Source organism: Pseudomyrmex gracilis, unplaced genomic scaffold, assembly GCF_002006095.1.
Source record: "Pseudomyrmex gracilis isolate BER0280 unplaced genomic scaffold, ASM200609v1 scaffold_1021, whole genome shotgun sequence".
NCBI classification, from domain to species: domain Eukaryota; kingdom Metazoa; phylum Arthropoda; class Insecta; order Hymenoptera; family Formicidae; genus Pseudomyrmex; species Pseudomyrmex gracilis.
In genome coordinates, this window is record NW_018021605.1 from 2,437 (window position 1) to 16,233 (window position 13,797).

Genomic DNA, 13,797 nt, shown 5'->3' on the forward strand with positions numbered 1-13,797 from the left:
GCATCTACCAAGTGAGTGCGAGCGAGACAAAGCATTGGAAAGAACGCGAGAAAGAGAAATGCCCAAACGTGCTTGAATGTTCACCGCATGCGCACAAAGCAGCTGGAGAGAGAGGCTACTATATTGTCTGCACCGTAACGGTGGGCTTCAGGGGGTCGATTGTGTATCACGAAGTCTAGTAAAAATCATAAAAGTGAGCAAATTTACTAGTTGTTGACCAATAAGATCATAGATATCATAGTAAATTTGCTCACCTTTGTACTTTTCACTACACTGCGTGATACACAATCGACCCTCAGGTCGGCACCGTACTAGCAATATAGGAGTATTACATATATGGGCTATAGCTATGGCTGTGTTCAGTTAAGCAAGATGGAACGAACTAATGCAGGAAATGCAGGAAATACAGGAATTGGAACTAATGAATTCCTGTATTTCCTGCATTTCCTGCATTAGTTCGTTCCATTTTGCTTAACTGAGCACAGCCCTGTGTTCAGTTAAGCAAGATAAAACGAACTAATGCAGGAAATACAGGAATTCATTAGTTCCAATTCCTGTATTTCCTGCATTTCCTGCATTAGTTCGTTCCATCTTGCTTAACTGAACACAGCCTATAGCGAAAGAAAGAGAGCGGTTATATATGTCCGTCTCTCTCTACTGCTCGAAGCTGGCCGAAGCGCCGAGCGCACACGTACACGGCTGTTCGCCTGTGTGCGTATCCCCTCCACTTGCTGTTGCATGTTGCTAGCGTCCGCAAACTGGCATCTCTGACTGGCATCTCTGTTACTGGTTATACATATACTGTGATTCAAGTTTCACATAATTTATAAATAAAAAGCAAAAAAATGAACGCACCTCCAACCTTTGAGTCATTTTTGTTATACGAAGGAGAAAAGAAGTAAGTTATCTTACGCATAAAGTATGCGAGTAATGCGAGCAACTTGTTTAGTTCCATAACCTTGTTTTCGCACTTTAGGTCTGTTCTACAATATAGTCGTAAGCTGTAAGTCGCAAGAAATAGGGCAAACACAGATAAATTACAGAAGAATAATCGATTGTGATTGGTCAATTTCTTACGACTTACGACTGTATTGTAGAACAGGCTTTAAAGTCAAAAGCGCTTAAAAGTTCTAATTAGAGTTGAAGGCACATAAAACAACAAAAAATCTCTAAGTGATCAAATGAAATGTAGCTTATATGTATATATATATATATGTTTTTTTTAGGATAATAAAAGAACAAGATACTAAAGTACCAAATGCTGCTATATTTACAGTCAATAAAGAAGATCATACACTAGGAAATATGATTCGCAAGTAAGAACATATGAATGTTGGTTTATTTATTTTTCTCAATAATAACTGCTTACTAATTCTTTTCTACTGTTTCTGATATTTTAAGTCAATTATTAAAAGACCCGCAAGTATTATTTGCTGGTTATAAAGTACCTCATCCACTGGAACATAAGTTTGTTATTAGAATACAGACCACATCAGATTATACACCGCATGAAGCTTTTATGCATGCTATCACTGACCTAATTGCAGAGCTGTCTTTATTTGAAGAACGATTTAAGGTAACTATACTTAAAGTATAAAATATGTAAAAAATTTACATAATACTAAGATACATATAACTTTTTCAGGAAGCAATTAGAGAGAAGAAAGAAGGTTTAGATTAAATATATGAATCCAATATATTTCTTTGTAGTTTATATTTTTTTTAGGTATAAAAAGACCACTTTTGTAAATATTTTAAATATATACAGAATGTCAGATAATTATATCACCTTTCATAATCAATCAAGTAAAACAGGTTGTACTGAGTCAAAGTTTTTTCTAGTTCATGCGTTTTGCAATAATTATTGAGTTATTAATTTATAAAAAAAGTAAACGTTTGTCCGCTGCGTGAAGAGACAACCCAGCATTTTGTGTATTTACTGGCAAAAGTGCTCTGTAAACAATAATAGTTAATAGTAATTTAATTAAAAAAATCAAAAAATTAAAATATTTATTAAATACTTAATAATTGTTTAGTTTGATTAAAATACTCATCCCATTGTTTTGTCATCTAGTAACCACAAACGCGTGAAACGCCGAGTTGCTTTACAACGGATAAACGCTCATTCGCAAACTTTTAGAAATTAATACATAGGTCTGTTCTTTTTATCTGAACTGGCTGCACTAGTTCAGAGTTTATCTTTTTCACTCGACATTGGAAAAAGAAAGATAAACTCTGAACTAGTGTAGCCAGTTCAGGTAAAAAGAACAGACCTCATATCTCATTAATTAATGCGAGATTCGCAAGATGATAAAGATATTCTCAATTTAGTATACGCTCTATCAGAGGTGATATTATTGCTAGAATTACTTTAAATATTTCTTTTGTACTAAAAAAGAAAAAAAATAAAATTTATACGTAATTACTAATTGCATGTTAAAATGATGTTTTCTTATATACATATATAGAAAGTCGCTCTTCCTCATTACGCATGCGCAAAAATAAACTTATATAACATTTGCACACATATGTGTGTGTATATGCATTACTTTTCTCATCATTAATTCTCATTAAATATATATGCATAAATTTTTAATAAAATTAAAAATATATGTATAATTTTTTCGTGTCTTTTATAAATTAGTATTTAGTCTTTTAAATATTACATTTATATATTTAAAATTTATGTTTTAATAAAATATAAACTATACGATCTGCGTGCCGTTGTATGCAATTACATGCTTGCTGCATATTTGCAGCTATATATTTATTTTGTTTGTGATTTTTACATTCTATTCACACACAGCAATATATATACTTACATTTAATCTAATGAAGAAGTTTACATATGATCGTTACATAAGAAATATTAAACTTTTGTAAATTTTTGGTTTAATTTACATACAAAATGTGTTTACAATTTAAAATCAAGAAAAAAGTTCTAATAAATCAAGTTTTATTTACCTATAAGTATCATCACGCTCATGATATCTGCTGCTCTCTTGTCTAATCTTTTGGCGTTTTTATTTTCTGTCGTATCAAAGTGCAATGCTATTTATAGAACTTAAAGCTTTCAATCTTTAAAATATTGTTCAGTCACATTTAGGAAGCCAGCGAAGATCGAATAAAATGGAAAAGATGTATCAAAGTACTTTGGAGGATATTTTGAAGATATACGTACCACCGGCAGAATTGGCTGAAGTTAACCGCCTTTTATATGGACGTGAATTAAAGTACGTATGTACATAAAAAACGTATATATTATTGCTTATTGTATTGTATATAAAACTTTGAGCTATACATATATAATTTACATTGTTGTCAGATCATTGCAAATAGACAAGGAAGATGATAAATATGAAATTAAAGGATGGATGCTGCATAGTAATATCGTGGAAGAAATTCGTCCTATACACTTAGTTCGTGTTGGATTGATACAACATAGCATTGTATTAGACACATCAGCTCGTATTATTGAGCAACGAACTGCAATAACAATGAAAATTGAATCATACATTAAAGATGCAAATATGAATGGTGTTAATATTGTATGTCTCCAAGAAGCGTGGAGTACGTTGTGTAGAATATTAATAATTTTATATTATATTCAGTATATATATGTAAAAATATTGCACAAAACAGTAATGAAATAATTGAGCTACATATGTACTTTATTACAGATATGCCGTTCGCTTTTTGTACGAGGGAAAAATATCCTTGGGTTGAATTTGCGGAAGAAGCTGAAACTGGGCCTAGTACTGTGTTTCTGTCCAAGCTTGCTCAGAAATATGGTATGGTAATAATATCGCCAATTTTGGAAAGAGATTCTATTAACGGCGATACTCTGTGGAATACCTGCGTGGTGATTAATACAGATGGTACAGTTTTGGGAAAACATAGGAAGAATCACATTCCTCGTGTCGGAGATTTTAACGAATCTACATATTATATGGAAGGCAACACAGGACATCCCGTTTTTAATACTCCTTTTGCACGTATCGCAATCAACATATGCTACGGTCGTCATCATCCGTTAAACTGGTTGATGTTTGGCTTGAATGGAGCAGAAGTAAGGGCCTGAGCACAATAGAGAAAATATTAGGAATAAGAATTAGAAAAAGAAGTTAGATGTACTATACAATGACAAAATTTAAAATATAAATACAGGAAGTATGTCATGGCTGCATATACAGCCTATTTATATATATATTATATATATTATTATATATATTATTTATATATATTTATATATTGTATTTTTTTGCATTGTGTATTACATCTAACCTCTGTTTTTAATTCTTATTCCTAATATTTTCTCTATTGTGCTCAGGCCCTAAGAGTTATGGCAATCTTTATCTAGAAAGTGAAATAAGGAAATGAACATATTCCATGCTATTACTTGTAAAGTTTGAATCTGATTTTTTCTATGTCTGAATTATCTTCAGATAGTTTTTAATCCGTCGGCAACTACTGGAGAATTGTCAGAACATTTGTGGCCGATTGAAGCGAGATGTGCCGCTATAGCAAATAATTATTTTACTTGCGCTATCAATCGCGTCGGAACCGAATATTTTGAGCATGAATTTACATCCGGCGATGGGAAACCAGCGCATAAGAATTTTGGACATTTCTATGGTTCAAGTTATATTACTGCTCCTGATGGCACACGAACTCCAGGTTTAAGTCGTCACAAAGATGGGCTGCTTATTGCAGAATTAGACCTCAATCAATGTCGACAAGTGAAAGATATCTGGGGATTCAGAGTAAGTATTTTCATACTTAGCACACGCACGCTAAGGGCCTGAGCACGATAGAGAAAATATTAGGAATAAGAATTAAGCCCTTTGCACAATGGACGGAATAGCGATAGCGATAGAAATAACAAAAGTTTAAAAGAGTTTATATTTAAAAATAAAGGTAGGAACAGCGGAATCTAACATACAAAACTACACATGTATCAATGCAGATCAGAAAATCGGAATAAGCAATAGCGATAAAATTTCCGACGAGTTGGAATTCTGTGTTAAAAACTGTGTTATTTCTATCGCTATCGCTATTCCTTTCATTGTGCAAGGGGCTTTAGAAATAGAAGTTAAGCCCCTTGCACAATGAAAGGAATAGCGATAGCGATAGAAATAACACAGTTTTTAACACAGAATTCCAACTCGTCGGAAATTTTATCGCTATTGCTTATTCCGATTTTCTGATCTGCATTGATACATGTGTANTTTTGTATGTTAGATTCCGCTGTTCCTACCTTTATTTTTAAATATAAACTCTTTAAAACTTTTGTTATTTCTATCGCTATCGCTATTCCGTCCATTGTGCAAGGGGCTTTAAATGTACTATACAATGACAAAAAATAAAATATATAAGTACAGGAAGTATGTCTTGACTGCATGATATACGGCTTATATTTATATACATTTATATGTTATATTTTATTTTTTCGCATTGTACATTAAGCCTCTTGCACAATGGAAGGAATAGCAATAGCAATAGAAATAACCAGTTTTTAAGAGTTTATATTTATAAATAACGGTAGGGGAACAACGAAATCGAACATACAAAAAATACATATGTATTTATGCAGATCAGAAAACGGAATAAGCAATAGCGATAAAATTTCCGACAAGTTGGAATTCTGGGAGTCGATTCTGTATCACGCAGTGTAGTAAAAATTACAAAAGTGAGCGAATTTACTAAAATATCTATGATCTTATTGGTCAACAACCAGTAAATTTGCTCACTTTTGTAATTTTCACTACATTGCATGGATATAGAGGATGCTTTTCTTTTAGGAGACACAGTCGACACAAGAGTCATTCTGTCTTTGTTTCTCACTGAATACTGAACGAAGACAGAATGACTTTTGTGTCAACTTGTGTCGACTGTGTCTCCTAAAAGGAAAGCAGCCAGTGTCGCCTGTGTACGTAGTTGGAAAGCACCCTTAACCTCTGTTTTTAATTCCTATTCTTAATATTTTCTCTATTGAGAAACTCTGTGCTCAGGCCCTAAGTCTGTAAATATATAGTGTGCATAATCTACAAAATTACAACAAAAAAAACAAAATTTGCTACGTAGGTAGCATGTTTTTTGCATATGCATGTTTTTTTAAATAAGCATCATATCAAGTACTAATATTTTATTTTTATGTAAATTTTAGATGACTCAAAGACTTGGCATGTATGCTAAAAAACTTTCCAACTACGTAAAGCAAAGTGGTGAAGATTAAACGATTGACATAAAAAACTTAATTTTCGAATTAATTTCAATAAATATTTATATAATTTACAAATTCTGATAATATTTTGGACTCAGACTCTAATCAGACTAGGATTTAATTGAAATATGATCACTTCTTCGCAATTTTGGGTGCGTTCACACAACTCAACAGTTGCACAACGGTTTAGAGCATAGAGCTTATACCAGAGAGAAGCCTGAGAGCGGCCATGCCATTGTAGTTTCTTACGACGGTTTCAACCGCTGGTTTTAGCCGTATTTCCACAAAAATGGAACTCAAAGGCCGTTCTCCATGAAACTCAAGTCGCAGGTCTCGTGGAACTGATCAATTTCTGATCAGACGTTGGTCGATTGGCTGATTTGACTCTGCAATTGGTCAATTTCACGAGACCTGCGACTTGAGTTTCGTGGAGAACGGCCTTTGAGTTCCACTTTTGTGGAAATACGGCTAAAACCAGCGGCTGAAACCGTCGTAAGAAACTACAATGGCATGGCCGCTCTTAGACTTCTCTCTGATTCGGATAACAATGTTGATCGTTTTCTTTTAAAGGAAAAACTCCGATGACGATTTGCTCGTAGAACACTGTAAATGCAATGAATTTTTTAATAATAAATAAACTATAATATGTATTATTTCATTCAAAATAATACAAAAATACTATTAACATATGTTTTCACAACAATCCTTTTTAATAATTAATAATGATTACTTACATAAATGTTTCTCTTATTAGAGAAATCTACTATCACATTTCTTATTTATTATTTTAACTAAGGTTAGAGTTAAGGTTAGGATTGATATTACGATTGCGTTTATTTTAAACACTCACACACTTTAAACGCTTCTTTTTTTGTTAACAATAAAGACAAAAAAAAAGCGTTTACCGAAAAACGCGTAAGTGTAAAGACCGAAGCACAGACTTTTGCATAACGCATAACGCATAAGACATAAGAAAATCAACCAATCCAGCTTTTTGTTTTCATCCCTACTTCTTGTTCTTAAAAAAAAGCTTTGGTTGGGTGATTCTCTTATGTCTTATGCGTTATGCATTATGCAAAAGTTTGTGCTTCGGCCTTAAGGGCCTTCTACAATTAGATATTAATAATAAATCAGAAGTCAGAAGCAAGAAATTGACCAATCACAGTCAAATCACAGAAGAATAATCGATTGTGATTAGTCAGTTTATTTCTTGTGACTTCTAATTTATTACTAATATCAGAGAGAAGCCTGAGAGCGGCCATGCCATTGTAGTTTCTTACGACGGTTTCAGCCGTTGGTTTTAGCCGTATTTCCACATATATGTAATACTCCTATATTGCTAGTACCTTAGACCATATATACTTATAGACACGGCCTGTAGATATGAATCCACGAGTCGAGGTGAAGCAAAGATAATATCATCTACGTGACGTCACATGTGGGCATTGTTCGGTTAAACGCGGCCTCGTAGATGATATTATCTTATCTTCAAGGCAGTTATCTGAAGCCGTCTATAAACGCGCCTTTGCTTTGCCCACATGTGACGTCATGTAGATGATATTATCTTTGCTTCAAGATAGTTGTCTGAAGCCGTGTCTATAAGTATATATGGTCTAAGGCTAGTACGGTGCCGACCTGAAGCCACATGTTACGGTGCAGACAATATACAATAGTAGCCTCTCTCTCCAGCTGCTTTGTGCGCATGCGGTGAACATTCAAGCAAGTTTGGGCATTCCTCTTTCTCGCGTTCTTTCCAATGCTTTGTCTCGCTCGCACTCGCTTAGTAGACGCGCCTGCGCATAATGACGCTCGACNATCTATGCCCATATTTGGACATGTTCACCGCATGCGCACAAAGCAGCTGGAGAGAGAGGCTACTATCAGAGAGAAGCCTGAGAGCGGCCATGCCATTGTAGTTTNTTACGACGGTTTCANCCGCTGGTTTTAGCCGTATTTCCACAAAAGTGGAACTCAAAGGCCGTTCTNCATNAAACNCAAGTCNCAGGTCTCGTGGAACTGATCAATCACGTTGGTCGATTGNCTGATTTGACTCTGCAATTGGTCAATTCCACGANATCTGCGACTTGCGTTTAATGTAGAACGGCCTTTGAGTTCCACTTTTGTGNAAATACGGCTAAAACCAGCGGCTGAAACCGTCGTAAAAACTTACAATAGGATGGCCGCTCTCAGATTTCTCTCTGATTATATATATGGCTACACTGATCGCAGTGCAAATATGGCTTCCATTTATGACGTCATTGATGGAACTAAGATGCTATCGCAGCGCGCTGCCAGCTAAAACAGAACGAAATTTTCAGTACTGCCAGTACTGCCAGTAAAAAACAAACGCAGCCGTAGTTGTAAACAAATTTCACCAATCAGAAATTTACGTTCAAAAGTGATGGAGACATAGGTCTAGTTTCCACCAAAGCATTAATTCACACCAAATGCGACGTGGAATCAAATTCAAGTCGATGGAAACCTGTCAAATTGTGCTGATTTCACTTCCGCTTCGATCTATAAGTACTCTACTTCCAATGGAAACAGAGGACTAAATTTGATCAGTACCGGAGTGAAACCGAATTGAGGGTTTCGGTGGAAACTAGACCATAGATTAGTTTATATTGTCTGCACCGTAACGTTTGGGCTTGAGGTCTGCACTGTACTAGCGATATAGAAGTATTAAAGGTCGTCTACAATGGAGAGTTTTAGACCGTAACAGTAAGAAATTGACAAATCACAATCGATTATTCTTCTGTACTTTGTCTGTGATTGGTCAATTTCTTACTATTACGGCCTACAACTCTCCATTGTAGACGGCTCTTTACATGTATGGGTTTCAGCCGCTGATTTTAGGCCTGTTCTACAATACAGTCGTAAGACGTAAGTAGTAAGAAATTGACCAATCACAGATAAATTACAGAAGAATAATCGATTGTGATTGGTCAATTTCTTACGACTTACGGCTTACGACTGTATTGTAGAACAGGCCTTAGCCGTATTTCCTTGAATTTAATGGAGAACAGTTCCACTTTTGTGGAACTCAAAGGCCGTTCTCCATGAAGCTCAAGTCGCAGGTCTCGTGGAACTGATCAATCACGTTGGTCGATTGTCTGATTTGACTCTGCAATTGGTCAATTCCACGAGATCTGCAACCTGCGTTTAATGGAGAACGGCCTTTGAGTTCCACTAAAGGCCTATCTACATAAGACGCAGAACACGAGTCGCAGGTCGCAGGTCGCAGAAACCGAACGCTGGTCGCAAGCGTTTCTGCGTTCACATAATCTCCAATGTCTACAATGCATAGCGAGCACTCTATCTGGTGATAGAGCAGCGGGATCCCAATTATATGACATTTTATTATTATTTTTTGGTTTGTAAAGAAAACACACACACACAATTTTCTTGTTCTAGCGAAATTGTCTGTCGAGCATCAACATGAAACGTAATTGAAAGTCCGCGTTTAAACACGATTGTCCTGATTGGCTGGTCGCTTCGACGCAGAACGCAAAAGTTAAAGTTCACTCAACTTCTGTGCGTCCTGCGTATTAAAGCCTGCGACCTCTTACGACCGGAAATACGTCACGCTGCGTCCAATCTTGCGACCTGCGACTCGTGTTCTGCGTCTTATGTAGATAGGCCTTAAACCAGCGGCTGAAATCGTCGTAAAAAACTATAATGGCATGGCCGCTGTCAGGCTTCTCTCTGATCCTATTGTAGTTTCTTACGACGATTTCAGCCCTGGTTTAATGCTATATCCACAAAAGTGGATCTTAAAGCCCATTCCACATTAAACGCAAGTAGCAAGTCTCGTAGATCTGATCAATCACGTTGGTTGATTAGCTGATTTGCCTATGCGATTAGTCAATTTTATGAGACCTGTGACTTGCGTTTAATGTAAAGAGCCATCTACAATGGAGAGTTGTAGGCTGTAATAGTAAGAAATTGACCAATCACAGACAAAGTACAGAAGAATAATCGATTGTGATTTGTCAATTTCTTACTGTTACGGTCTAAAACTCTCCATTGTAGACGACCCTTAAAACAGCATTTGAGTTTCACTTTTGTAGATATGGAGCTAAAACCAGCGGCTGAAATCGTCGTAAAAAATTACAATAGGATGGCCGCTCTTGGCGTTGATTCTGTATCATGTAATGTAGTGAAAATTACAAAAGTGAACAAATTTACTAGTTGACCAATAAGATCATAGATATTTTAGTAAATTCGCTCACTTTTGTAATTGGTCTAGTTTCCACCGAAACATTAATTCACACCTACTGCGGCGTAGAATCAAATTTAAGTCGATGGAAACACGTCGAATTGCACTCAATTCACTTTTGCTTCGATCTATAAGTTTTACCGGAATGGCAGCAAATTGACATACAATTTTAATCGGTGGAAACGTTTGAAACTAAATAATGCCAACCTCTATTTTTCATTATGTCTGCATTATGTCGGGTCTTGTTAAGAAGTCGATGCAAGTTGAAAATAAAAACATAAAATATATGATTGAATCATTTCCGCGGAGTCAATTAGAAGTTTCTCGGATTATATTCTTTTCAGGTTATGTCTGTTTATATTTACACAAACGAGTTTTAAGTTGGCTCTACTGAAATATTAATTTTTCTTACTTCTATTCTACTTCCAATGGAAACGGAACACTAAATTTGATCTGTACCGGAATGGAACCGAATTGAGGATTTCGGTGGAAACTAGACCATTGTCACTGCGTGATACAGAGGGTCGATTCTGTATCACGCAGTGAAAATTACAAAAGTGAGCGAATTTACTAAAATATCTATGATCTTATTGGTCAACAACTAGTAAATTTGCCTCCTGATAAATTGTGTTTTCAAGTTCTCTTTCTTCTTTCTCAACTTTTGTTTAACTCTGATTTGTGATTATCACTAAGGCAAATTCGTATCAATTTGTCGCTTCCCGTCGCATATACATGTATGTACATACATACATATTCTGCCTTTCTGTTCTGACGAATCCACGCTCGGATAATAGAGAGAGAGGGGAGGAGTAAAAGATCTAACTTTACTCAGTCATCAGCAGTATTCGTTGTGATTCATTGCTGCACTTGCTGCTGTGGCAGTCTACTTTCTTGCAGTTTCGAGTGAGTTGGGTGTGAAAAAAGTTCCTCGAAACGTAACGTCGTTTTCGTCGTTTGTCATCATATATAATTGTTGTTTTGTATTTACATTCGCGCGTTGTCATCGTTATTATCGCCACTTGTTTTCTCAATTCCTCATCGTTATCTCCATCTCTGTTCTTCCTTTTAAACGGTGTCGCGCATATATTGTGAAAACGCGAAAGCAGCGGTTCCGCAAAACAAATTTATATTTGTACCGCAAAGTGATCGAATGCCTTGCTGAGAAATTATGTGGAATACTGATGCAGGATTGGAATCGGTCGCGCATCAAGTCAGCTGACATATTGCGCCCTGCTACACCGCAACAGCCTTCGGTAAGTGTCGCAATTTTGTGCTCTCTGCCCCGCGCGCTTTGCTTCTTACCCCGATCACCGCGACTATTTTCGGTTCGGAATAGCCGTGAAAGATTATATAGAACCTCCACCTAGACTCTCGCGAGATCTACACACGCAAAAGTAAGTACGTTATTCACAATCGGAATCAGTGAGTGAAACTCGCGTGTGTCCCTACGCGCATTACGTTCGCGTAACACCGTTTGTTGGGATAAACGAAGAACTCGTCTAACACGCTGCTGTTTCCGCGAAATACGGACGCGCGTAGGAAAACCGTTGACGTATAAAGTAGTTGCGAGATACGAGAGGGAACAAAGGAACGACGCAATTAGTGGGCTAAGTGCGTATTCAAGGATGGAAGCCATGTCCCTTCGTTCGTGCTGTCCGCTCTTCTGTACTCTTTGCATGCGTGTGTTGGCTAAGCCTCTTTTTCTTTCTTGCGCCCCTCTCCCTCCTTTCTTCCTTTCCTTCCCCTTCTTCTCTGCGCTCCTTTTTATGTCTCCTTCATCTTCCCGTCACCGTTTCTCTTTTTCACTACCGACCCATACGACGGCAGCGCTCCGATTCGAATACGCGTACAGTCGACGTCGTTAGTATCTGACATTGTTCCTTTTTCATCATATTTTCATCATAGTCGAATGTATGTGTTTGAGTTGTGCAATAAAAGAGTTTAATATTATTTTTTGCTAATTGATCTGATCATTTGAACATGAATTTTTCTAACTGATATTGTCCGTGAGTTTTTGTCTATGAACAAGCTTAGTTTGTCAATAACTAGATGCGACAAGTTTCAAAACTGGCAATGGACAACGAGTTTGTGACGCGTATTGTACATTTACTCGCTTACGCCAATACTCCTTTCTCTCTCTCTCTCTCTCTCTCACTCTCTCACGAAACACTCGTTGCCGACGTACTTCTCTTCAGGTGTTCCTTCGGACATTTCTTCTTTTCTCATTCGTATCCCGTTGTTTACAATCTTCCTGGTTCGATCGAGAGATCGCGGATCATGCTCGTTCCAACTGCTCCAAGAGCTCGATGAGAGGCCAACAGGACTCTCTTGTGTTTTCCAACGTAGTGCGACACGCGTCTTTACAGGGGGAGAGAGAGAGTGTGTGTATATGTGAGATAGTTGTCTTATCAGGAATAATTTCTCGTATCTACCGTGGCAATTTTGTTTTGTACTGCGCGGTGCACCTGACCGGTACTCTCACTCTGACGCCAGCCGTTTGCGCGCCCATGTCATTGCACTGTTAACACACGCACGAGCTTGAATTTTCTGAAATAAATTTTTAAAAAGTATAATTTGTAGCGGTGCTTTCAATCTATTTAACAAACCAAGCACAAAGATAAAATTATTCATCATTTGAATATATATTAATATAGTACGATACATTTGTGTTAATGTATATATAATTTACTTGTAAATTTTATATTTTTCATTTGTTCACTGCAAAGAGAGAGAATTTGATTTTGTTGTTACAGATTGTTTCTCGGATTTTTAAATTTTCGATATTACATAATTTTGTAATACACAAACTATTTTTTCTATAAGGATGTACATAAAGATATATTTCATAGAATATTCTTTTCTTTACAAAATCAATTTTTTTCTTGAAGAATAAAATTTTTGAACACATTTAACAATCATGTTTCTTAGCTCTAGTATTTATAGCTTGAAGCAAGTGACGTCTAATACATTCAGTATGTATCTAGGCGCAACAATTAGTCTCATGTTGAAGTTAGCGCTTCTAAATTTAACACTCTTCTCTATATTGCTTTATTATGCTTATTTTAAGAGATTTATTCGAAATGATAATAAATTTGCATTTTTTTAACTCTCACACTTAATTTTTTTCTTTCGCTCTTATTTCAAACGTCTTTCTTTCTTCGAACTATTAAATCTTATTTGTAACGACAGTGGAAAAGTTAGATTATACAGGGTGTTTCAGAACTATGGGATCAAACTTCTAGGGGTTATTCAGTGCAACAGTAGAAAACATTTGAGTATAGGGACCCATGTCCGGAAAAGTGTCACTACCGCACTACGGCCCTAAGACGCGTTAAAATTTAGAAAGACGATGAAT

At 36.3% G+C, this 13,797-nt stretch overlaps 3 protein-coding genes across 6 annotated transcripts in view; all 3 read left to right on the plus strand.

Moving 5' to 3' along the window:
- The first annotated feature begins 739 nt into the window (after nucleotides 1–739).
- On the plus strand, nucleotides 740–1,681 carry LOC109861777 (DNA-directed RNA polymerase II subunit RPB11). The gene is made up of 4 exons (XM_020441579.1): nucleotides 740–898; nucleotides 1,227–1,316; nucleotides 1,402–1,576; nucleotides 1,646–1,681. The coding sequence occupies exons 1-4, from the start codon at nucleotides 846–848 to the stop codon at nucleotides 1,679–1,681; spliced, it is 354 nt and encodes a 117-aa protein (XP_020297168.1). The 5' UTR covers nucleotides 740–845.
- LOC109861775 (beta-ureidopropionase) lies at nucleotides 1,228–6,298 on the plus strand. Its single transcript, XM_020441578.1, has 6 exons — nucleotides 1,228–1,316; nucleotides 3,097–3,233; nucleotides 3,326–3,570; nucleotides 3,681–4,069; nucleotides 4,446–4,763; nucleotides 6,167–6,298. Exons 2-6 carry the CDS (start codon nucleotides 3,130–3,132, stop codon nucleotides 6,233–6,235), a joined length of 1,125 nt encoding a protein of 374 aa, XP_020297167.1. The 5' UTR covers nucleotides 1,228–1,316; nucleotides 3,097–3,129; the 3' UTR covers nucleotides 6,236–6,298.
- Nucleotides 6,299–11,269: 4,971 nt separating this feature from the next.
- LOC109861774 (AN1-type zinc finger protein 6) overlaps nucleotides 11,270–13,797 on the plus strand; it is a 23,708-nt gene continuing 21,180 nt past the window's right edge. The window contains exon 1 of one of the 4 annotated variants that reach the window (XM_020441577.1): nucleotides 11,270–11,695. The gene's annotated coding sequence lies outside the window, so the exon portion shown is untranslated. Of the gene's footprint in view, nucleotides 11,696–11,888; nucleotides 12,054–13,797 lie in introns of those variants that run through there. The other 3 variants (XM_020441573.1, XM_020441575.1, XM_020441576.1) reach the window with 3 other exon arrangements.